Source organism: Nerophis lumbriciformis, linkage group LG04 (genome assembly GCF_033978685.3).
Source record: "Nerophis lumbriciformis linkage group LG04, RoL_Nlum_v2.1, whole genome shotgun sequence".
Taxonomy (NCBI): Eukaryota; Metazoa; Chordata; class Actinopteri; order Syngnathiformes; family Syngnathidae; genus Nerophis; species Nerophis lumbriciformis.
The window spans coordinates 40721426-40747894 of NC_084551.2; the positions used below are offsets into that span (position 1 = coordinate 40721426).

At 37.5% G+C, this 26469-nt stretch overlaps 1 protein-coding gene across 1 annotated transcript in view; it reads right to left on the reverse strand.

The window, feature by feature from the left end:
* Positions 1-4277: 4277 nt before the first annotated feature.
* Positions 4278-26469, reverse strand: part of cdh17 (cadherin 17, LI cadherin (liver-intestine)) — a 42507-nt gene continuing 20315 nt past the window's right edge. The window contains exons 8-19 of the mRNA XM_061955060.1: positions 24644-24849; positions 24445-24576; positions 24227-24377; positions 21804-22013; positions 21606-21682; positions 21344-21532; positions 18295-18539; positions 12803-12933; positions 12495-12719; positions 12313-12423; positions 4724-4840; positions 4278-4651 (exon numbers count right to left, since the gene is read on the reverse strand). Of these exons, the coding sequence (XP_061811044.1) occupies positions 4578-4651; positions 4724-4840; positions 12313-12423; positions 12495-12719; positions 12803-12933; positions 18295-18539; positions 21344-21532; positions 21606-21682; positions 21804-22013; positions 24227-24377; positions 24445-24576; positions 24644-24849 (1868 nt within the window). The 3' untranslated portion in view covers positions 4278-4577. The remainder of the gene's footprint in view (positions 4652-4723; positions 4841-12312; positions 12424-12494; positions 12720-12802; positions 12934-18294; positions 18540-21343; positions 21533-21605; positions 21683-21803; positions 22014-24226; positions 24378-24444; positions 24577-24643; positions 24850-26469) is intronic.

Genomic DNA, 26469 nt, shown 5'->3' on the forward strand with positions numbered 1-26469 from the left:
GTCTGCTCGCAAAACCAGCAATGACACGACGTGACGGCGACGGGGGGTGGGCGACCGGTACTTTTTTGAGGCGGTACAGTAGTTTGCATCAATGTTATGATCAAGTTTATGATTTTTGGGTCAGGTTAGCGTTGGGATTTAAACGTGCACTCTATAAATTAACCAGTATTTCACAGCAAAATTTTACAGTAAAGTACCGGTAATCAAAATTGAACCTTACAACAAATTACTGTAAAAATTACAATGCCCTTATATTTTGCAGCATTTAATATTCAAAGTAAATTACTGTAAATGTTACAATGACAATATTTACAGTAGGGTTGGGGTTTATGTCAGTCAGAATTCGGGTTCTGGTTAGAATCTTAGTCAGGATGTTAAGACTTTTTCTTGGATTTCCGGTTTGGTCTCTGGTTTAGTCAGAAAGTATAGATTGTGCTCAGGTAAGATTACAATTTCAACTGTAAATGTTACATTCAAAAGGTAATCAAATAAATAGTCAATTAGTCTAATGTTTATTTGATTAGGTCCATTATTACAGCAGGAAATGTCGAATTTTATTTTGAAATTATAAACTTATGTAACTATTTTGTGCTTTTTGTTGTGGTTAAAGAGAGTTGGCTGCTATATTCCGTGTTTGTTTGGTTAAGTGTTGCTGGGATACAAGCAGAGACAAAGTGCAGACATGTTGGAAACACACACACACACACACACACACACACACACACACACACACACACACACACACACACACACACACACGCACACACACACACCCACACACGTGACATCCACATCCAACCCTCACATGTGATGTTTTCTTTCTGTCACCAGAAGCGTGAGTGTTGTGTTCTCTTTGTGTGACACAAAAGGCGACAATCATGCAACAGTGTAGCCCACCTCATCCCGCACGAGCCCCCTGTTGTGTAAAAAGATGAGTCAGCACTCTGCTCAGCGACAGACGGCCTGACAGAAGAGTGTTTGGCTGTAAACACAAATTGAAATGTCAGGAGTTAGAGATGTGAAAACAACAGAAAATGGCCTGCTAATAGACCTTACAGTATGCATTGCCCGATTGCGGCTGAGATAGGCTCCAGCGCCCCCCGCGACCGCGAAGGGAATAAGCGGTAGAAAATGGATGGATGGATGGATGGATGTTGGGGAGACCGGGGACCTTTGTGGGTCTTTTTATTGCCTCTTAAGATGTGGTCATGCAACAGAATGTTCATTCTAAAGGTTAGCGGGATTAAATATGGCCACAGGAGTGGTAAAGGATTAATCTAAAAATATGCATTGTCTGTTCTTGGTTAAAGGTGCCATATGTAATAATGTGGCCAGAAATGGTACTGCAATCACAGTCAAAATTCTGTAGTCCCCTCTCCCTCTCCATGACTGAGGTTGTCAGATACGCAGCCGATCGACTGGGCTCCTCCAAGGAACTTCAAACTTCCACTGCCTCTTAGGCTATTTTCAGGAAGAGGTACCTCATGCCTGCGTATAATATCACAACAAATGGCAATCATATGGTTATTGTCAGTACTGTCAGAAAACAAAGACTAAAACAAACTACAACCAATGCAAACATCCCCAGAACAAGCTTGTCAGATTATTTCTAGACCTCCACCCCAGATCACACCTCACTCCTACCCACTTCTGCAAAGTGGGCTGGCTCAGGGTGGAGGACAGAGTAAAACAACTTGCACTGAGCCTTGTCTATAAAATTCGTTACACCTCCCTGATACCGAAGTACATGTCAAACTACTTCCATAACGTAAATGATCGCCATAACCACAACACCAGGGGGAGCTCCACTAACCACGTTACACCCAGATTCCGATCTAACAAAGGTCTTACCTCATTCTCTTTCTATGCCACATCAATGTGGAATGCACTCCCAACAGGTGTAAAAGAAAGTGCATCTCTATCCTCCTTCAAAACCGCACTAAAAGAACACCTCCAGGCAACTTCAACCCTAAACAAACACCCTCCCCTCCCTTCCCCTTCCTCATCATACCTCTTCGGATTGTAAATAATCAAATGTAGACACTTTTTCTTATAATTTCTGATCTCTCTCTCTCTATGTCCACTACTTGCTGTACATTTCCTACCAAGTCAGACCAACACTGTTCCAATGTCCATTTCTCTGATGATGCAATTGTTGATGACTGAAGTGTTGATACCAACCAAACCTAAGCCCCCCCCCTCCATATCCCACACCCGGATTGTAAATAATGTAAGTAATTCAATGTATGTACTCTGATGATTATCTTGTGTGATGACTGTGTTATGAAAATAGTATATATCTGTATCATGAATCAATTTAAGTGGACTTAAACAAGTTGGAAAAACTTATTCGGGTGTTACCATTTAGTGGTCAATTGTACGGAATATGTACTGTACTGTGCAATCTACTAATACAAGTTTCAATCAATCAATCAATCAATCAATCAATCAGCAATGGCTAGCATGCTAAGCATTACACTAGGAGCGAAGCACCATCACACTAAGCCTTCGTTGCACAAACATACTAGCTTTGTTAGACAAGATCATAGACTGTATTGGACAATATAGTTTACATACGAAATGTCCATTTCCATTTATTACAAGTAATAAGAAAAGGTAAATGCCTGATTTACCTATCAAGGAGGAAATTAGCAAGTTTGACGTCAGATGAAAAAATCTTCTCCGCCTTCAATCGTCTCCATCTTTCAAAGGCATCCCTGATACAAATCCTCGTTTTGTTCCTGGCTTTGTCATAAATAAGTTGAGAATCGTAACGACGCCTTTTAGTTTTACAGTCTGACATGTTTAATAACTTTACCAGTGGCAGTAGCTCGACGAAGGAGAATGTGACACACTCACAGACTTTTTAATCGGTCAAACAATGGAGGGGGGGCGCATCGAAATAAAAACAATAACAATATTTCGGGGCTGCAAATCTAATTTTGAAATGAGTATATCCTGGCTAAATTACTGTTATCAGTTATACAGGTAATCGAAAAGGACATGATTTATTAATGCCTTTTGACATAGGGCCATTTAATGATATGTCAAAAGGCATATCATTAAATGATACGCCTTTTGTATCATATTGTCTCGATATTTTTAGGCCATGTCACGATACACAATATATATCTCGATATTTTGCCTTAGCCTTGAATGAACACTTGATGCATATAATCACAGCAGTATGTAAAGAGCACTGATTGCAAACCCCGTTTCCATATGAGTTGGGAAATTGTGTTAGATGTAAATATAAACGGAATACAATGATTTGCAAATCATTTTCAACCCATATGCAGTTGAATATGCTACAAAGACAACAAATTTGATATTAAAACTGATAAACATTTTTTTTTTGCAAATAATCATTAACTTTAGAATTTGATGCCAGCAACACGTGACACATGCCCTTTCCCAACTACTTTGGCATGTGTTGCAGCCATGAAATTCTAAGTTAATTATTATTTGCAAAAAATAAATAAAGTTTATGAGTTTGAACATCAAATGTTGTCTTTGTAGTGCATTCAATTGAATATGGGTTGACAAGGATTTGCAAATCATTGTATTCCGTTTATATTTACATCTAACACAATTTCCCAACTCATATTTGTATATAGAAAGGGTGATCCTAAAGAGGTAGGCATTTTTCAGAGGTTTCAAGAAGGTAACAAAAACATGAATGTGTGTGTGTGTGTGTGTGTTCTGGCAATGCTTACTTAATGTTTACACAGTCACTTTTAGGGGACCTCTGACGGTATGGGGACAAAAAAACAGGTCCCCTAAAGGGAAACCTTTTTAAATGATAGATCCATTCTGAAGATGCCTAAGTGATTTTTAAGCTTTGGCCCATAAAACATGTTTACTGGTTAGTTTGAGTGTGAGACATTTGCACAGCAGCCCCCTCATCGGGCTGTAGCTGGTACTGCACTCGCTGCTTCTTTTTTTTAAATGGTCCTCAGTAGTCACGTACAAATTTGTGTGAAATTTGGTCCCCATGAACCATATTAACTCTTTTTTTCCCCAGGGTCCCCAGTAAGAATGATCAGCACATTACTTCATCAATCCAGAGATTTAAAGACATGTATGAGCTTACTGGACAGTGGCCATTTTCCCTCATTTTTTTTAATACCTCCACAACCTGTAGAAAGTGTGATCCCCACAAGTGATGATCAAAAGCGTGGTCCCCATTCCAAATGATAACCAGTGTGTGTGTGTGTGTGTGTGTAAATGTGTGCATGTGTGTGTGTATGTGTGTCACTCAAACAACAAGCATGGTGTTAAAGTGGCGTCCACTAAGGTTTATTGGGGGAAAAAGAGCATTGATTGCAAAAAACTAACTGATAAATATTGAATACTGAATATGTCATTAATATTATCATTTGTTTATACATATTAATAAAAATATACATGATATGTAAATATGTCAGATTACAGCTGAGGGCTCATTTGCATATGTTGTCTATAGATGTACATTCCAATAAAAATAAATTAGGTTGCTGCGCCTGTTTTGAATCACGTCTTGTAAAAAGTCAATATAAGCTATTCCATGAATGACACGCCAAACACTACAAGTTGTTTCACATTATAGCGTTCCTCTCCTCCGTCGCCTCCTTTTTACTCGAACGTTTGATCACGATGACGAAGGCGATGACTGCAAGGAAAAAACAGGTTTGATGTTTAGGATGGATTCATCACGGTGGTGTGAAGACTTTGCCAGACTCACCGACGAATCCCAGAACTCCTGCCAGGATGCCTATTGTAGGTCCCAGGCCCAACATGAAGGCTCGCTCCGCAGGTGCCACGTAGCAGTAACCTAACTCAGTGCAGGTACACACGTGGACTGTAGGGGGAGCACACACACACACACACACACACACACACACACACACACACACACACACACACACACACACACACACACACACACACACACACACACACAGTCACACCACAGTATTATTGTTTGTAATATTGCTTGGACTTATTCTTCTTCTTCTAACTTAGTCCACATCTGACTTCAATGAGGTGATGGGCAGAGAGCCCCAAACTAGGGCTGGGCGATATGGCCTTTTATTAATATCTCGTTATTTTTAGGCCATGTCACGATACACGATATAAATCTCGATATTTTGCCTTAGCCTTGAATGACACTTGATGCATATAATCACAGCAGTATGATGATTCTATGTGTCTACATTAAAACATTCTTCTTCATACTGCATTAATAAGTCGCTCCGGAGTATAAGTCGCACCGGCCGAAAATGCAAAATAAAGAAGGAAAAAAACATATATAAGTCGCAATGGAGTATAAGTCGCATTTTTGGGGGAAATGTATTTGATAAAACCCAACACCAAAAATAGACATTTGAAAGGCAATTTAAAATAAATAAAGAATAGTGAACAACAGGCTGAATAAGTGTACGTTATATGAGGCATAAATAACCAACTGAGAACGTGCCTGGTATGTTAACGTAACATATTATGGTAAGAGTCATTCAAATAACTATAACATATAGAACATGCTATACGTTTACCAAACAATCTGTCACTCCTCATCGCTAAATCCCATGAAATCTTATACGTCTAGTCTCTTACGTGAATGAGCTAAATAATATTATTTGATATTTTACGGTAATGTGTTAATAATTTCACACATAAGTCGCTCCTGAGTATAAGTCGCACCAAACTATGAAAAAAACTGCGACTTATAGTCCGAAAAATACGGTAAGTCAATTTAGCAAAACTGTATTCATTAAACAGTTATTAAGCAGTAGCACAAACATTCATGTCATTTCCAAAACAGAAAGTGCAAGATTGTCAGAGACATTTTAAAACAATACTCAATTAGTGACATCATGCACTTTTGTGCATGATGTCACTAAGATGACACATCAAAACAACACTAAATTAAAGTGCACTTTTTGTATAGAACGCCACTTCAATAGTTTAAAACAAATAAAGTGCACTTTTGTGCATGATGTCACACTAGGGTGACCATTTCCATGACACCAAAAAGGAGGACATTATGCGCCATATCAATAAATTACTATGGTGTACATAGGACTCTGGTATACTCTTATTTATAGTACAATTTTGAGTGGTTTAAAGATTATGTTTGTGTGGCTGAATAGGAAAAAATATTAAAGTCAAGTGTTTGTTAACAGTATTTGTATTTATTCAATACATTGTGGTGTTCAAAAAGTGACCACTGAGATGAATCTTTTCAAGTGCAGAGTACCACAAAGCATAACATGTGTGGACTTAAATGTAGTTAACATATATAATTAAAAAAAAATGCCACAAAAAATGTTCCACATCAACATCAAGGCTGCTTGCTGCATATCTGGTTGCGTTATGCAGAATATGGGCCAAACAGTTTGCAGGGAGCACATCTTTTTGGCTCAGTTTCAACTTCTGATACACACTGTTATGTTTGCCACAATTGACACTGGCATTGTCTGCTGCATATGCAGACATGTTTTTCACCTCTAAGCCAGACATCTAAAGTTTTGCCAGCAGCTGGTTTGTTATGGCTTCTGACGTTTCGTTGCTGTCACTATAAAAATCCAACAGGACATGTTGGATGCCTTCATCAAAGTGAAAATACCTTACCACAATGGGAAAACACTTGTTTGTTCCTTTATTTGAGGCGTCGGTTGCCACGGAAAAGGGTAGGTTGTTTTCTTTTATGTAGTCGGTATGTTCCTGTACCGAATAGTGAGCGATGACGTTCTCGCACAATGCCTTGGCTTTTGTTCGGCCACAGGCCATCCCTTTAGCTGTGGGATAGTCACTGAAAATCTCCCGGTCCACTTTCATGCCGCAGTCTAAACTTCTGTAGGACTGGTGATGCTTTACAGCAGTGGTTCTCAACCTTTTTTCAGTGATGTACCCCCTGTGAACATTTTTTTAATTCAAGTACCCTCTAATCAGAGCAAAGCATTTTTGGTTGAAAAAAAGAGATAAAGAAGTAAAATATAGCACTATGTCATCAGTTTCTGATTTATTAAATTGTATAACAGTGCAAAATATTGCTCATTTGTAGTGGTCTTTCTTGAACTATTTGGAAAAAAATATATAAAATAACTAAAAACTTGTTGAAAAATAAACAAGTGATTCAATTATAAATAAAGATTTCTACACATAGAAGTAATCATCAACTTAAATTGCCCTCTTTGGGGATTGTAATAGAGATCCACCTGGATTTAGGAACTTAATTCTAAAAATTTCTTCACAAAAAAAGAAATCTTTAACATCAATATTTATGGAACATGTCTACAAAAAATGTAGCTGTCAACACTGAATATTGCATTGTTGCATTTCTTTTCACAGTTCTTTTTGACATACATTTTAGTGAGGGTCAAACCATCATGGCATGGGGGAAACTCTGGGTTTATGGTAATGAATGGAATAGCCGACTTGATTTGATGTTCAGTTTATGAACTTACATTACATTACATACCCCCAGGGTACCATTTGAGAACCACTGCTTTACAGCATGGTACACCTTGCACAGCTCGCAGCGGTTATCTAGTCATCCAGGGGCGACGAAACTTCACGAAAAAATGTCCTCATTGAAGAGGTGCCGCACGTTTATTACTTTTATGTTTATCCGTACCCGTATGCCGTTCAATTGCAGCTTTCCCCTGACTACTTACGTCGACATCACATCGACAAAGTGTGCAGAAGCCATGGAATGAGTCTCGACTGCTTTTCGTTATAAATTCGTGCTCTTTTGTCCATTCAGAATTACACGAGGTCTTGCGTTTTGGCATGATGTCAGCAGCACATGAACCCTTGTTTACTTTTTTAACCAATGATAAGCAGATTTGTATCCGACACCGCTCTTAGCCAATCATTTGATATGTTACTGCGTTGGGGGCATTTTTTACGGTCTTTGATTGGCTATCGCGCTGCAGCCCAGCAAAGATGAAAAAACTCCGCTCTTCAAGCCTAGTGCCTCAAAAAGGAGGACAAATACATGTCCGGCTTGATGCTGCGCCGGACGCCGGACAGGGCATAAAAAATCCGGACTGTCCGGCCTAAATCCGGACACCTGGTCACCCTATGTCACACAAGATATTTCAATAAGTGTCAAATAAAAATGAGCTGCATAATAGAAAATCTCCTTCGAATCTGTTGTTGACTTTTTTTGTCATACGGTGTTGATCTGGAAATGGTTGCTTCAGCATTTTGTGGGTGTGGCACCGGCCGAGATGTTGACATGCGGAGTTTCAAGCGTTCCTCATTCTCTAGCGGGTGACTTTTAAAATGATGCTACCCATTAGTAGAGCTACTACTTTTTGTAACAACGCTTTTGCCGATCTGTTCGACATATTCCCGCTTGAAGCCAAACCACCGCCAGACAATGCACCCCGTCCTGTTTTTCTTGGGAATTAATTCTTCCTTCATTTGTTACCAGATTCGCACCTTCTTTCTCTCGTATTACCACTCGCACCACTCCGCTAGCATCACAGCTAACTTTACCCATGCTGCTACCTCTCTGCTCCGCGAGGGCGTATGACGTTGCACGTATGTGACGTATGTAAGAAGGTGCGCTTGTTTTACGTCTCTGTGAGAAGGAGAGACAAGAAAGAGTGAAAAACGCCTGTAGTGTAAAATGCCCGCAGCGAAAAACAACTGCGTGACAACATATACTCGAATATCACGATATAGTCATTTTCTAGAGAAGTCGGCGGCATTTCTGGATGTTGTTGATAAATGGCTTTGGCTTTGCATAGTAGAGCTTTAACTTGCACTTACAGATATAGCGACCAACTGTATTTAGTGACAGTGGTTTTCTGAAGTGTTCCTGAGCCCATGTGGTGATATCCTTTAGAGATTGATGTCGGTTTTTCATACAGTGCCGTCTGAGGGATCGAAGGTCACGGTCATTCAATGTTAGTTTCCGGCCATGCCGCTTACGTGGAGTGATTTCTCCAGATTCTCTGAACCTTTTGCTGATATTATGGACCGTAGATGTTGAAATCCCTAAATTTCTTGCAATTGCACTTTGAGAAACGTTGTTCTTAAACTGTTTGACTATTTGCTCACGCAGTTGTGGACAAAGGGGTGTACCTCGCCCCATCTTTTCTTGTGAAAGACTGAGCATTTTTTCGGAAGCTGTTTTTATACCCAATCAGGCACCCACCTGTTCCCAATTAGCCTGCACACATGTGGGATGTTCCAAATAAGTGTTTGATGAGCATTCCTCAACTTGATCAGTATTTATTGCAACCTTTCCCAACTTCTTTGTCACGTGTTGCTGGCATCAAATTCTAAAGTTAATGATTATTTGCAAAAAAAAAAAGTTTATCAGTTTGAACATCAAATATGTTGTCTTTGTAGCATATTCAACTGAATATGGGTTGAAAATGATTTGCAAATCATTGTATTCCGTTTATATTTACATCTAACACAATTTCCCAACTCATATGGAAACAGGGTTTGTACATCAATATATATCAATACAGTCTGCAAGGGATACAGTCCGTAAGCACACATGATTGTGCGTGCTGCTGGTCCACTAATAGTACTAACCTTTAACAGTTCATTTGACTCATTTTCATTAATTACTAGTTTCTATGTAACTGTTTTTATATTGTTTTACTTTATTTTTTATTCAAGAAAATGTTTTTAATTTATTTATCTTATTTTATTTTATTAATTTTTTTTAAATGACCTTATCTTCACCATACCTGGTTGTCCAAATTAGGCATAATAATGTGTTAATTCCACGACTGTATATATCGGTATCGGTTGATATCGGTATCGGTAATTAAGAGTTGGACAATATCGGAATATCGGATATCGGCAAAAAAGCCATTATCGGATATCCCTACTAATAACTTATACTTGCATTTTAGCTCATTTTATTCCATTAAATCTATAAATCATGGATTTTGATACTTGGCGCCATCTTGTAAGTATGCTAACTGTTTCCATGCTTGGACAATCATGTTATGCTTGCATTTTAGTCATTTTATACGTATAAATCATGTCTTTTGATGTAGTGCCATCTTGCGAGTATACTAACTGTTCTCAGTATAGCATGCTAATGTTTTTTTAAATAGCGATATAGCTAATTGTGTATGTTCAAACATAACAATCATGGATTTTGACACTTGTCACCATCTTGCAGGTATGCTAATTGTTCTCAGGTTACATTTCATGCTCGCGTCTTGGCTGATTTTCTACATTTAAAACAAAAAATCATAGCTTTTGATACTTAGTGCCATCTTGTGAATATACCAACTGTTCTCTGTATAGCATGCTAACATTAGCATGCTAATGTTTTTTTAACTAGAATTATAGCTCATTTTGTATGTTCAAACATAAAAATTATGGATTTTGATACGTGCATTTTGCAAGTATACACATTTTTCCCAGGTTACATTTTAGCATTTTTGCTGATTTTCTACATTTAAAACAAAAAATTAGAGATGTCCGATAATATCGGACTGCCGATATTATCGGCTGATAAATGCTTTAAAATGTAATATCGGAAATTATCGGTATCGGTTTCGAAAAGTAAAGTTTATGAATCTTTAAAACGCCGCTGTACGGAGTGGTACATGGACGTAGGGAGAAGTACAGAGCGCCAATAAACCTTAAAGGCACTGCCTTTGCATGCCGGCCCAATCACATAATATCTACGGCTTTTCACACACACAAGTGAATGCAATTCATACTTGGTCAACAGCCATACAGATCACACTGAGGGTGGCCGTATAAACAACTTTAAAACTGTTACAAATATGCGCCACACTTTGAACCCACATTAAACAAGAATGACAAACACATTTTGGGAGAACATCCGCACCGTAACACAACATAAACACAACAGGACAAATACCCAGAACCCCTGGACGCTACAATATACACCCCCCCCCCACCTAAATCTCGACCCCCCCACCACCACGCCCACCTCAACCTCCTCATGCTCTCTCAGGGAGAGCATGTCCCAAATTCCAAGCTGCTGTTTTGAGGCATGTTAAAAAAAATTATGCACTTTGTGACTTCAATAATAAATATGGTAGTGCCATGTTGGCACTTTTTTCCATAACTTGAGTTGATTTATTTTGTTTAATGCATCCAGCAGGCTTCACAACAAAATTAGGCATAATAATGTGTTGATTCCACGACTGTATATATCGGTATCGGTTGATATCGGAATCAGTAATTAAGAGTTGGACAATATCAGCAAAAAAGCCATTATCGGACATCTCTACAAAAAAATCATAGCTTTTGATTAGGGATGTCCGATAATGGCTTTTTGCCGATATCCGATATTCCGATATTGTCCAACTCTTTAATTACCGATACCGATATCAACTGATACCGATATCAACCGATATATATAATCGTGGAATTAACACATTATTATGCCTAATTTGGACAACCAGGTATGGTGAAGATAAGGTACTTAAAAAAAATAATAATAAAATAAAGTAAGATAAATTAAAAACATTTTCTTGAATAAAAAAGAAAGTAAAACAATATAAAAACAGTTACATAGAAACTAGTAATTAATGAAAATTAGTAAAATTAACTGTTAAAGGTTAGTACTATTAGTGGACCAGCAGCACGCACAATCATGTGTGCTTACGGACTGTATCTCTTGCAGACTGTATTGATCTATATTGATATATAATGTAGGAACCAGAATATTAATAACAGAAAGAAAGAACCCTTTTGATGATTATTTGCAAAAAAAAATTAAGTTTATGAGTTTGAACATCAAATATCTTGTCTTTGTAGTGCATTCAATTGAATATGGGTTGAAAGGGATTTGCAAATCATTGTATTCCGTTTATATTTACATCCAACACAATTTCCCAACTCATATGGAAACAGGGTTTGTATAATGTAGGAACCAGAATATTAATAACAGAAAGAAATAACCCTTTTGTGTGAATGAGTGGGGAAGGGAGGTTTTTGGGGTTGGTGCACTAATTGTAAGTGTATCTTGTGTTTTTTATGTTGATTACTAAAAAAAATACAAAAAAACCTGATACTGATAATAAAAAAAACGATACCGATAATTTCCCATATTACATTTTAACGCATTTATCGACCGGCCGATATTATCGGACATCTCTACTTTTGATATTTGGTGCCCTCTTGCAACTGTTCCAATGTCAGCATGTTAATGTATTATGCAATAATTTTAGCTAATTACATTTGTCTTGAAAACAACTGGCCGAAAGGCAACTTGAAGCAACCTGGTGCACACAGAGCATCATAAAGCATCATTTTGGAGTTGCTATTATTGTGCTAAAGTTATGAAGTCAGGAGGATGCATGAGTGTACCGTGGAAGGCTTGCGTGACTCCGACTCCCGCGTTGTCTTTAATGTTGATGTTCAGTGAGAAGATTTCATCTTTCTCAGGAGTTTTCTTGAGAGAGAGTTTTGCGGTGGTTCCTGCATGTGAAGATAAAAAGATGGCCATGATGGACGTGCCAACAGAGGCAGTGGCACCATGTCAGTGTTACCGTCCACTACTTGCAGGTCCCAGTTGTGGGACTTCTTCCCGTGTGCGAAGGCGAAGGAGAAGGGCTGCGAGAAGGGGGGGGCGTCTGTGTCACTGGCTTTGATGAAGACTGCTTCCGGTTTCTTCCGGCAGATGAAGGCCTTGGTCTCCGTCAGTTTGGGGATGTTGTCGTTGACGTCCAGCAGCCTGACAGACACTAGGCGCTCCTCAAACTTCTCCACGTTGTCTGTGGACTCAAACACAGACTTTTAGACCACTTGGAAAGGTCAGAGGTCACTGATTCCAAACCTTAGCAATCGTGTCGCTGACCTTTCTCAAAGGCCGTGACCTTTACTTCAAAGGTCTCCAAAGTCTCCCTGTCCAGTTTTTCTTTGGTCCTGATTTGTCCTGAAGTCTCGTCCATCTCCAGCCAGCCTTGAGAGTCGCCCTCCATCTTGAAACTGCACAACAACACACACTTTTCACCACTTATGCACCTTTTACTACTACACTATGTACTACTACTACAGTACTTACTACTACACTGTTTACTACTACTACACTATGTACTACTACTACAGTATTTACTACTCCACTATTTACTACTACACTATGTTCTACTACACTGCTTACTACTACACTACTTACTACTACACTATGTACTACTACACTATTTACTACTACACTACTTACTATTACACTATATGTACTACTCCACTATTTACTACTACACTATTTACTACTACACTATTTACTACTACACTACTTACTACTACACTATGTACTACTACACTACTTACTACTATACTATGTACTACTACACTATTTACTACTACTCTATTTACTAATACTACACTATGTACTACTGCACTATTTACTACTGCACTATTTACTACTACTACACTATGTACTACTGCACTATTTACTACTGCACTATTTACTACTGCACTATTTACTACTACACTATGTACTACTACACTATACTACACTATTTACTACTACACTACTTACTACTACACTATTTACTACTACACTATTTACTACTACACTATGTACTACTACACTATTTACTACTACACTATTTACTACTACACTACTTACTACTACACTATTTACTACAACACTATTTACTACTACACTATGTACTACTACACTATTTACTACTACACTATGTACTACTACACTATTTACTACTACACTATTTACCACTACACTATGTACTACTGCACTATTTACTACTGCACTATTTACTACTACAATACTTACTACTACACTATTTACTACTACACTATTTACTACTGCACTATTTACTACTACACTATTTACTACTGCTTTATTTACTACTACACTATTTACTACTACACTATTTACTACAACACTATTTACTACTACACTATGTACTACTTTACTATTTACTACTGCACTATTTACTACTACACTATGTACTACTGCACTATTTACTACTGCACTATTTACTACTACACTATGTACTACTACACTATTTACTACTGCACTATTTACTACTGCACTATTTACTACTACACTATTTACTACTACACTAAGTTCTACTGCACTATTTAATACTGCACTATTTACTACTGCACTATTTACTACTACAGTACTTACTACTACACTAATTACTACTACACGATTTACTACTACACTATGTACTACTGCACTATTTACTACTGCACTATTTACTACTACACTATTTACTACTACATTAAGTACTACTGCACTATTTAATACTGCACTATTTACTACTGCACTATTTACTACTACAGTACTTACTACTACACAATTTACTACTACACTATGTACTACTGCACTATTTACTACTACACTATTTACTACTGCACTATTTACTACTACACTGTTTACTACTGCACTATTTACTACTACAGTACTTACTACTACACTATTTACAGTATATACAACTACAGCATGTACAACTACATTTACAGCTACAGTATTTATTACCACAGTATTTACAACTACATTACTTAATACTACAGTATATACAGCTACAGTATTTAACACAGTATTTTACAACTACATTATTTACTACTACAGTATTTACTACTACACTATTTACTGCTACAGTATGTACAGATTCAGTATTTACAACTACATTACTTACTACTACAGTATTTGCAACTACAGTATTTACTACTACAGTATTTACAACTAAATTATTTACTACTACAGTATTTACAGCCACAGTATTTACTACTACAGTATATACAGCTACAGTATGTACAACTACATTTACAGCTACAATATTTACAGATTCAGTATTTACAGCCACAGTATTTACTACTACAGTATATACAGCTACAGTATGTACAACTACATTTACAGCTACAATATTTACAAATTCAGTATTTACAGTCACAGTATTTACTACTACAGTAAATACAGCTACAGTATGTACAACTACATTTACAGCTACAATATTTACAGATTCAGCATTCACTACTACAGTATTTACAGGTACAGTATTTACTACCACAGTATTTACAACTACATTACTTACTACTACAGTATTTACTACTACACTATTTACTACTACAGTATGTACAGATTCACTATTTACAACTACATTACTTACTACTACAGTATTTACAACTACAGTATTTACTACTACAGTATTTACAGATTCAGTATTTACAACTACATTATTTACTACTACAGTATTTACAGCTACAGTATTTACTACTACATTATTTACTACTACAGTATGTACAACTACAGTATTTACAGATTCAGTATTTACTACTACAGTATTTACAACTACATTATTTACTACTACAGTATTTACTACTACACTGTTTACTGCTACAGTATGTACAGATTCAGTATTTACAACTACATTACTTACTACTACAGTATTTACAAATTCAGTATTTACAACTAAATATTTTACTAATACAGTATTTACAGCTACAGTATGTACAATTACATTTACAGCTACAGTATTTACAGATTCAGTATTTACTACCACAGTATTTACAGGTACAGTATTTACTACCACAGTATTTACAACTGCATTACTTATTACTAAAGTATTTACAGCTACAGCATTTACTACTACAGTATTAACTACTACATTATTTACAGCGACAGTATTTACAACTACATTATTTACTGCTACATTATTTACAACTACATTTACTACTACAGTATTAACAGCTACAGTATGTACAACTACATTTACAGCTACAGTATTTACTACTACCGTATTTACTACCTCTGTATTTATTCCTATAGTATTTACTACTACAGTATTAACAACTACATTATTTACAACTACATTTAAAGCTACAATATTTACTGCCACATTATTGACAACTACATTATTTACAACTACATTTACTACCACAGTATTTACAACTACTACATTTACTACTACAGTATTTACAACTACAGTATATTTGTCATCCCATTGGGTTGAGTTTTTTCTTGTCCTGATATGGGATCTGAGCCGAGGATGTTGTTGTGGCTTGTGCAGCCCTTTGAGACACTTGTGATTTAGGGCTATATAAGTAAACTTTGATTGATTGATTGATTGATTGATTGATTTACTACTAGATTTACTACTACAGTATTTACAACTACATTTACTACTACATTTACTACTACAGTATTTACAATTCCATTTACTACTACACTATTTACAACTACATTTACTACTACATTATTTACAACTACGTTATTTACTACTACAGTATTTACAACTACATTTAAAGCTACAGTATTTACAACTACAGTACTTATAATTATGTTATTTACTACTACTACAGTATTTATAAGAATTTATAACTACGTTATTTACTACTACAATATTTACAACTACATTTAAAGCTACAGTATTTACAACTACCGTATTTACAACTACATTTACTACTACAGTACTTATAACTACGTTATTTACTACTACAGTATTTACTACTACATTATTAACTACTACAGTATTTACAACTACATTTACTACTACAGTATTTACAATTACAGTAATTACAACTACATTTACTACTACATTATTTACAACTATGTTATTTACTACTACAGTATTTACTACTACATTATTAACTACTACAGTATTTACAACTACATTTACTACTACAGTATTTACAACTACAGTATTTAAAGCTACAGTATTTGCGCATACAGTACACAACATATTTACTGTTCTTTTCTTTATTTAATAAACATTTTAGTGTTTTTACAAAAGTGAAAGATCCTCTAAATCAGTGGTTCTTTAACCAGTTTCACCAACTACCACCTCAGAAAACACTTGGCTCTCCAAGTACCACCATCATGACCAACATTAAAACACAGTAGCGCAGTAGGCCTAAATATTATTTAAAAACAAGGCAGAGGTTTTATTTAACAAGTATATTTAATATTTTTGGCCATTGTAACAATACACGAACAGTAACACTGTGTTTGAATATTTAATTAAGTGCTTCTTTGGTGTACCATGAGGTGTACCACTGGTGGTACACATACCACTGTTTGAGAATGACTGCTTTCAATGAAAGGAGCTCTCTGCTGTTTTTTAAGGACTTCAAAAACCTAAGTCAGGACCATGCTGGTGTTTCTAGAAATCTGCTGCAAAAACTTGCGTCAAAGATCCTCTATACGACAGGAGCCCTGTGCTGTTCTTAAGCGATATTGATGAAACAACAACGTCAAAAAACAAACAAAAACAACGTCTAAATTACATTTTTTAAAGAATCTGCTTTAAAACTACTAGTCAAAGATCCTCTATATGACAGGAGTGTTCGGCTGTTTGTAGGAATCTCCTGCAATATGACTAAAACGCTCTTCTGTTTTTAGAAATCTGCTGCAAAAACACTAGTCAAACATCCTCTATATGACAGAAGACCTCTGCTGTTAGGATTTTCCGACTAAACAGTTATTAAAGATCCTCCAAATTAAAAAAGTGCTCTGCTGTTTTTTCCCAGGAATCTACATTAAAAACGCTAGTCAAAGCTCCTCTATATAATAAGAGTGCCACGCTGTTGTTATGATTTTCCAAAAAATATGTATATATTTTTTAACGGAGTGTTCAGCTGTTTTTAAGAATCTGCTGCACAAACACTAGTCAAAGATCCTCTAAATAACAGGAGACTTCTGCTGTTTTTAAGAATCTGCTGCACAAACACTAGTCAAAGATCCTCTATATGACAGGAGACTTCTGCTGTTTTTAGGAATGTGCTGCACAAACACTAGTCAAAGATCCTCTATATGACAGGATACTTCTGCTGTTTTTAGGACTCTGCTGCAAAAACACTAATCAAATGAATTCTATATGGTCAGTGTGCTCAGCGCTTTGGGAATCTGCTACAAAAACACTAGTCAAAGGTCCTCTATATCAGTGTTCCCCAACCTTTTTTCCACCAGGGACCGGTTTAATGTATGCATTATTTTTACGGACCGGCTTTCTACGTGTAAATTAGCCTTTGCCAACAATCTGGCACATTAAAAAGTTATATATCCATTGATGTGCATTGTCCCAATACAACTACAATGGAGTTGTAATATACATCTATTAACAGGCTCATTGGTGTGTTTAGTGGGACAGGCGAAAGTTAAGCCCGAGAAAATGTGGTAGTTTATAAATTGATTCAAGTTTCTGTGCGGCAAATGCTTCACGGACCAGTACCGGTCCCTGGACCGGTGGTTGGGGACCACTGCTCTATATGACAGGAGTGCTCAGTGAACCCAATGCAAGCAGACTGTAACAGGAGTGCAATCCTAAACAGAAGTGCACCAATTATGTTGAAAATGCAGTGCACCCCCTGGTGGCCCTTTACCGTATCTCCTTGCCCTCGGGGTCTCTGGCCTCCACAGTGAGCAGCACGGTGCCCTTGGTGGTGTTTTCTGCCACGGCCACGTCCAGCATGTCCAAAGTGAATTCCGGAACTTCGTCCACGTCGGTGACAGACAAGGACACAAAGGTGCTGGAGTCGCTGCCGTACTGCAGGCCGCTCATCAGAGGCTCCGGGTTACGAGCGTCGATCTTCAGCTTGTAGGAGGTGGATGTCTCAAAGTCCAGAGGCTGTTGACAAACACACATGTTGAGAAGATGTCTGGTATATGTATATGTATATGTATGTCTTAATTAGATTATCCAAAAAAATAGTGCTCGATACCGTGGCAGAGCGCAATATATGTATTATGTGTGGGAGAAAAAATCACAAGACTACTTCATCTCTACAGGCCTGTTTCATGAGGGGTTCCCTCAATCATCAGGAGATCTCCTGATGATTGAGGGAACCCCTCATGAAACAGGCCTGTAGCGATAAGGTAGTCTTGTGATTTTTTCTCCCACACATACATATATATATATATATATATATACATATTTGTATAAAATATATAAACATGTATATCATATATATATATTAGGGGTGTGGGAAAAAATCGATTTGAATTCGAATCGCGATTCTCACGTTGTGCGATTCAGAATCGATTCTAATTTTTTTTTAAATCGATTTATTTATTTATTTATTTATTTTTTTTATTTTTATTAATCAATCCAACAAAACAATACACAGCAATACCATAACAATGCAATCCAATTCCAAAACCAAACCCGACCCAGCAACACTCAGAACAGCAATAAACAGAGCAATTGAGAGGAGACACAAACACGACACAGAACAAACCAAAAGTAGTGAAACAAAAATGGATATTATCAACAACAGTATCAATATTAGTTACAATTTCAACATAGCAGTGATTAAAAATCCCTCATTGACACTATCATTAGACATTTATAAAAAATAAAAAAAAAGAACAATAGTGTCACAGTGGCTTACACTTGCATCGCATCTCATAAGCTTGACAACACACTGTGTCCAATATTTTCACAAAGTCATATTTTTGGTTTCTTTTAATAGTCCATCTATCCATTTTCTACCGCTTATTCCCTTTGGGGTCACGGGGGGCGCTGGAGCCTATCTCAGCTACAATCGGGCGGAAGGCAGTGTACACCCTGGACAAGTCGCCCCCTCATCGCAGGGCCAACACAGATAGACAGACAACATTCCCACTCACATTCCCACACTAGGGCCAATTTAGTGTTGCCAATCAACCTATCCCTTGTCAGCAGACTGGGGTAGATCCTGCTGAAATCCTATGTATGTGTGTATATATATATATATATATATATATATATATATATATATATATATATATATATATATATATATATATATATATATATTATATTTATATATAATACATACATATATATATATATAGCATATATATTTGCATAATACATATAAATATTATGTATATATATATTATAGATATATTATAAATATGTATATCATATATATAATATATATTATATATAATATATATATGTTTTTATATATTATATATATAATAAAATGTAAAAATATATATTGTATATATATATATATATTTTATATTTATATAATATATATATATATATATATATATATATATATATATATATATATATATATATATATATATATATAATATGTATATATGTATCTGCTGCAAACACAAGTCAAAGATTCTCTATATAACAGGAGACTTCTGCTGTTTTTAGGAATGTGCTGCACAAACACTAGTCAAAGATCCTCTATATGACAGGATACTTCTGCTGTTTTTAGGACTCTGCTGCAAAAACACTAATCAAATGAATTCTATATGGTCAGTGTGCTCAGCGCTTTTGGGAATCTGCTACAAAAACACTAGTCAAAGGTCTTATATTATACTAGTCAAAGGTATATATGACAACAATAGTCAATTTTTCTTTTAAAACCATGAGTAACATTTATGTATGTATACGTTTAGGTTTTATGTATTTAATAATCATATTTAATAGAAATGTTTTTTTAACCACAAATACAATAATGTGTTTATTTCATCAACATTTATTCTATTTAAAAACATAATGATAATTGTTTTCATTGTGATCTGTAATACACATATATTTTAATATATGAATAAAATGTATAATTTTACATAAATATGTATGTATACAGTATATTAATGATAATGTTAAATCCTTTATTTTGAAACTATAAATAAAATGTATGTATGTATTGTGTATGCATAAAATAATAATATTTTTAAGAGAAAATATTTTGTAACCATGAATTAATATGTTTATCTTATCAACATTTATTTTATTTTAATAATAAAATAGTTGTTCTTATCACCTATAGTACACATATGTTTGGATAATAATAACAACAAAATATATAATATTACTAAAAATACAATTATGTGTTCATTTAGTGGACATGTATTCTATTTCATATAATGTTTATTTTATTTCTGACCATAATAGAGAGGCTATATATAATGATAATACAATAACACAATGTATAACAAACAATAATCATCCTAATTTTAAAACCATTTATAAAATGATAGTGTTATTTTAATCAACATTTATTCTTTTCAAATATAATAAGTATTTTATTTCTGACCATAATACCTGTACATACATATATATAACATAATCCATTATTATTATTATTACATATATATAATAGTAAAAAATGATGTTCAAGTTCAGTTCTTCAGACAAAATAATGTATCTGCTATCATAACAACAATGTATGTATCCTCTAACAATGAGTTTAGTACAAAAAATATCATTATTGCAATTGTAATCATTATTATTATGATTATTACCCAATGTGGACAACATACATATACTGTCAATATACTGTATATGATAAGAGGCGCCAGGATAATGGCAACAACTTGAGAAAAACAAAAAAATAAAACATTTTCAAACAAGCTAAGCTAACAGAATTATTACTTTGTACGATTCACAGGTGGAAATGAAAGGTTAAAGGTCGTGCGTACCTTGGCGATGACCAGGTGGCCGACACCTCGGCCGTCCGTTTCCACGGCAAACACTCTGTCATCATCGCCTGCTGAGATGTGGAACTCGATGAAGGAGCTGCCGCTTTCCGGGTCGTCTGCGTCTGATGCCGTGATGCTGAGCACTGTGTGTCCTACGTCTGCGTCCTCCGCCAACGTGTGGCTGCCATACTGCACAACTCACACATTAAAACACACACACACACACACACACACACACACACACTGCAATGTGTGTTCTTACGTCGTTCTTCTCAAAGAGAGGTAGCTCGTTGTTGACATCGATGACTTTGACGACCACCTTGCATTCTGCACTGTAAACTAAGGGACACAGGATGAATAAACACACCTTTGTGTGTGTGTGTGTGTGTGTGTGTGTGTGTGTGTGTGTGTGTGTGTGTGTGTGTGTGTGTGTGTGTGTGTGTGTGTGTGTGAATTTTACCTGCATCACTGACTCTGACACTGAGTCTGTACACCTGATGCTCTCGACGCTGCAACGAGCGCAACGCTTGAATTCGACCAGAGGCGGCGTCAATGGTGAAAGCGTCGGACGAAGTGGGCGGGTCCTGGGACAAGATGGTGTAGGACAGCAGAGCGTTGAGCGTCCCCTCTTCGTCGTCATCGCGGGCCAGTAGTTGTCCAACCAGGCTGCCTAAAACCACAAGAGACAGTAGGAGGCCAGAAATATATGTACAAATCATACTTTCCAATATGGAATATTTTGTATGTATTATTATATCACTATTCTGGTATGCATATGCTACAGTATATAGTCAAATTAAAAGACTGATGGCATTTTCTCTAAGTGGCTCAATTGGCCTTACATCTTAAACTGTAAACTTGAGCCAAAATGGATGCCACACGCTTCACCACAAGGCAGTGGAACCATGTGACTGCTCCCAGGGAAGAGAGGTAACAATAATAAAAGCAATGACGAAAGTAAAGAGTATTATAGTGACATTGTAGTAGAATAAATATCACAAAAATCAATGACGAAAGTAAAGAGTATTATAGTGACATTGAAGTAGAATAAATATCACAATAAAGATATCCATCCATCCATTTTCTACCGCTTATTCCCTTTTGGGGTCGCGGGGGGCGCTGGAGCCTATCTCAGCTACAATCGGGCGGAAGGCGGGGTACACCCTGGACAAGTCGCCACCTCATCACAGGGCCAACACAGATAGACAGACAACATTCACACTCACATTCACACACTAGGGCCAATTTAGTGTTGCCAATCAACCTATCCCCAGGTGCAAGTCTTTGGAGGTGGGAGGAAGCCGAAGTACCCGGAGGGAACACAATAAAGATATGAAATATATATACACACAATGAAATAATACATAAGTTTTACTACAATGTACTGTATGCAATTTCTGGAGTTGAAACTGTAAGTTGGCATTATAATATTTTAGAATGTGTTATCTTCAATTCAAATATTTTGAAATTAACTTGTTTATTTTACTTATTTACTATCTTTCTGTCAAATTGTATGCCTATGTTTATTTATTATTCTATTTAAATTACTGTGAATCATACCTACGAATTAATAACTTTATAATGCAACCCATTATCCTCTTTTCTTTTCTTATAAAAATTTGGAACTTATTAATTTTACTTATTTAACAACATCCCAGCGTTTATTTTTGCTATTATTTATATAACTGTGGATGCTATCTACAAACTCTATTAAACTCTTGTTTCCCTGTTACAAATTGTAAAAGTTAAACACAGGAACTGATCAAACTATCAGTAATTCTTGAGAATAATAAATATTTTAAAAAGCTCTGTTTCTTCCTACTACTTTTCGGACGGGTTGAATTGTCTAACTGATGCACTTCTGTGTAACTTTGTAACCATTACCATACTTGAGTAGTTTATGTTTTATTTCAATTGTTATATATATTTTTATTTTAATCAGATGTATTTGACCAAGTAAACACATTTGACTGTGAATTATTGCAAATATTATTTCACATTTTGCTGCCACAGTTGTAAAGTAGAGAAAATAATGAGTAAAGATAATGTGCCTTCATTTCAGTCCTACAATAAAGTTATGTTTACTTTGCATATTTTGGTAAGCTTCTTTAGCTGATAATATAAATATGCATTAAAGTAAAACATCTCTCATTATGATGCTGCCCATTCTACAATAAAGAGAGTGTTATTGCGTCTAAATTGGGGCTGGAAGTGGAATTGTATTTTTAATCCACCCCACTATTACATATTTCTTTACACTTTATGTATGTGAAAATATGTAATACTTTTTTGATCAAACTTAAATTTAATTTGATGCTTGTTTTGTAGTAAAATGTATTCATGGGAAATAAGTTGTTCAATAATTAATCTTTTTTAGGACAAAATAAGAAATTGAACATCATTTTAATAAGCCTAAGTAGATTGGAAGGTTGTGAGTTCAAACCCCGGCCGAGTCATACCAAAGACTAGAAAAATGGGACCCATTACCTCCCTGCTAGGCACTCAGCATCAAGGGTTGGAATTGGGGGTTAAATCACCAAAAGGATTCCCGAGCGCGACCACCGCTGCTGCTCACTGCTCTCCTCACCTCCCAGGAGGTGGAACAAGGGGATGGGTGAAATGCAGAGGGTCATTTCACCACACCTAGTGTGTGTGTGACAATCAGTGGTACTATAACTTTAACTTTTAAATATCATCAAGGACAACTGTGTAGCAGCCGAGCACCATGGGAGACAATAAGTCATTTTCCATTGTATTCTTTATCATTGACCAAGTAGGAATTGGCTAGAAATACGTTTGATATGAAACATGGACATTTTACATCCACGTATTGGAAAGGGGGTCCTCCCCGCTTAAAACCATACTTTTCCGACGCGGTCTCACCTACGGGCTCGTCCTCCTGCACCTCAAACACACTCTCCTCCGTCACACACACAGGTGCGTTGTCGTTCACGTCCTCCACCACAACCTGGATCTCCATGGGCGGGTCCACCTCATTGTTGAATTGGTCCTCGGCCATCACTACCAGGATGTACTGGAAGACACGCAAAGCCCAGCTCAGCATCAGCCTCCCATAGAAGAAAGATGAAGGTCTTTATCACCATGTCCTTCTCCTCTCTGTCCAGCTCCTCCGTGAGAAGGATTTCTCCATCTTCATTGATCTGGAAGGGGAAGGTCAGCTCTCTCTCTTTCTGCACAAGTCTGTAGACGGCGTCGGGCTCATTGGATTGGACCTGAAAGCGGACAACACGATGCGTACTTGAGTGTTGTCAAGTGTCTTCCTCACAGACTTGTCCTCACCTTTGTAAGGACGCGTGGATAAGATCCTTCCGCGTGTTCTGTAACGCTGAGCCTGCCAGGGTTCACCCACAGGTTGGGCTGCACCACGATGTGCACTCTGGTGTTACCGCTCAACGCCATCTCAGACGCGCCCGCCATGTCCTGGACGCGCACAAACAAGGTGTAGTCGGGGTCCTCCAGGGGGTTTATGTTCCTCCTTCTTGTCTCTGACACCAGTTTGAAATAGCAAAAATGTTAAGATTGCTAAATGCTAATTAATTACACTAATTAATCACACTTTTGAATTTGGATTAATCATGACCAATCACAGGATGTTATCGCTTGTATAATCTAAATTAATTTACAAAACCCAAAACCAGTGAAGTTGGCACGTTGTGTAAATCGTAAATAAAAACAGAATGCATCTATCCATCCATTTTCTACCGCTTGTCCCTTTTTTGGGGTCGCGGGGGGTCTGAGTCTATCTCAGCTGCATTCGGGCGGAAGGCGGGGTACACCCTGGACAAGTCGCCACCTCAACGCAGGGCCAACACGGATAGACAGACAACATTCACACTCACTTTCACACTCTAGGGCCAATTTAGTGTTGCCAATCAACCATCCATCCATCTTCTTCTTCTTATCCGAGGTCGGGTCGCGGGGGCAGCAGCCTAAGCAGGGAAGCCCAGACTTCCCTTTCCCTAGCCACTTCTTCCAGCTCCTCCCGGGGGATCCTGAGGCGTTCCCAGGCCAGCCGGGAGACATAGTCTTCCCAACGTGTCCTAGGTCTTCCCCGTGGCCTCCTACCGTTTGGACGTGCCCAAAACACCTCCCTAGGGAGGCGTTCGGGTGGCATCCTGACCAGATGCCCGAACCAACGCATCTGGCTCCTCTCGATGTGGAGGAGCAGCGGCTTCACTTTGAGTTCCCCCGGATGACAGAGCTTCTCACCCTATCTCTAAGGGAGAGCCCCGCCACCCGGCGGAGGAAACTCATTTCGGCCGCTTGTACCCGTGATCTTGTCCTTTCGGTCATAACCCAAAGCTCATGACCATAGGTGAGGATGGGAACGTAGATCGACCTGTAAATTGAGAGTTTTGCCTTCCGGCTCAGCTCCTTCTTCACCACAACAGATCGATACAGTGTCCGCATTACTGAAGACGCCGCACCGATCCGCCTGTCAATCTCACGATCCACTCTTCCCTCATTTGTGAACAAGACCCCAAGGTACTTGAACTCCTCCACTTGGGGCAGGGTCTCCTCCCTAACCCGGAGATGGCACTCCACCCTTTTCCGGGCGAGAACCATGGACTCGGACTTGGAGGTGCTGATTCTCATCCCAGTCGCTTCACACTCAGCTGCGAACCGATCCAGTGAGAGCTGAAGATCCTGGCCAGATGAAGCCATCAGGACCACATCATCTGCAAAAAGCAGAGACCTAATCCTGCAGCCACCAAACCGGATCCCCTCAACGCCTTGACTGCGCCTAGAAATTCTGTCCATAAAAGTTATGAACAGAATCGGTGACAAAGGGCAGCCTTGACGGAGTCCAACCCTCACTGGAAACAAGTATGATTTACCGCCGGCAATGCGGACCAAGTTCTGACACTGATCATACAGGGAGCGGACCGCCACAATCAGACAGTCCGATACCCCATACTCTCTGAGCACTCTCCACAGGACTTCCCGAGGGACACGGTAGAATGCCTTTTCCAAGTCCACAAAGCACATGTAGACTGGTTGGGCAAATCTTCCGGAACAAAGAGGAAAACAACCATCCGGATTGTTTGAGGCGCAAAGTTCAAAAGCCAGCATCTGTGATGGTATGGGGGTGTATTAGTGCCCAA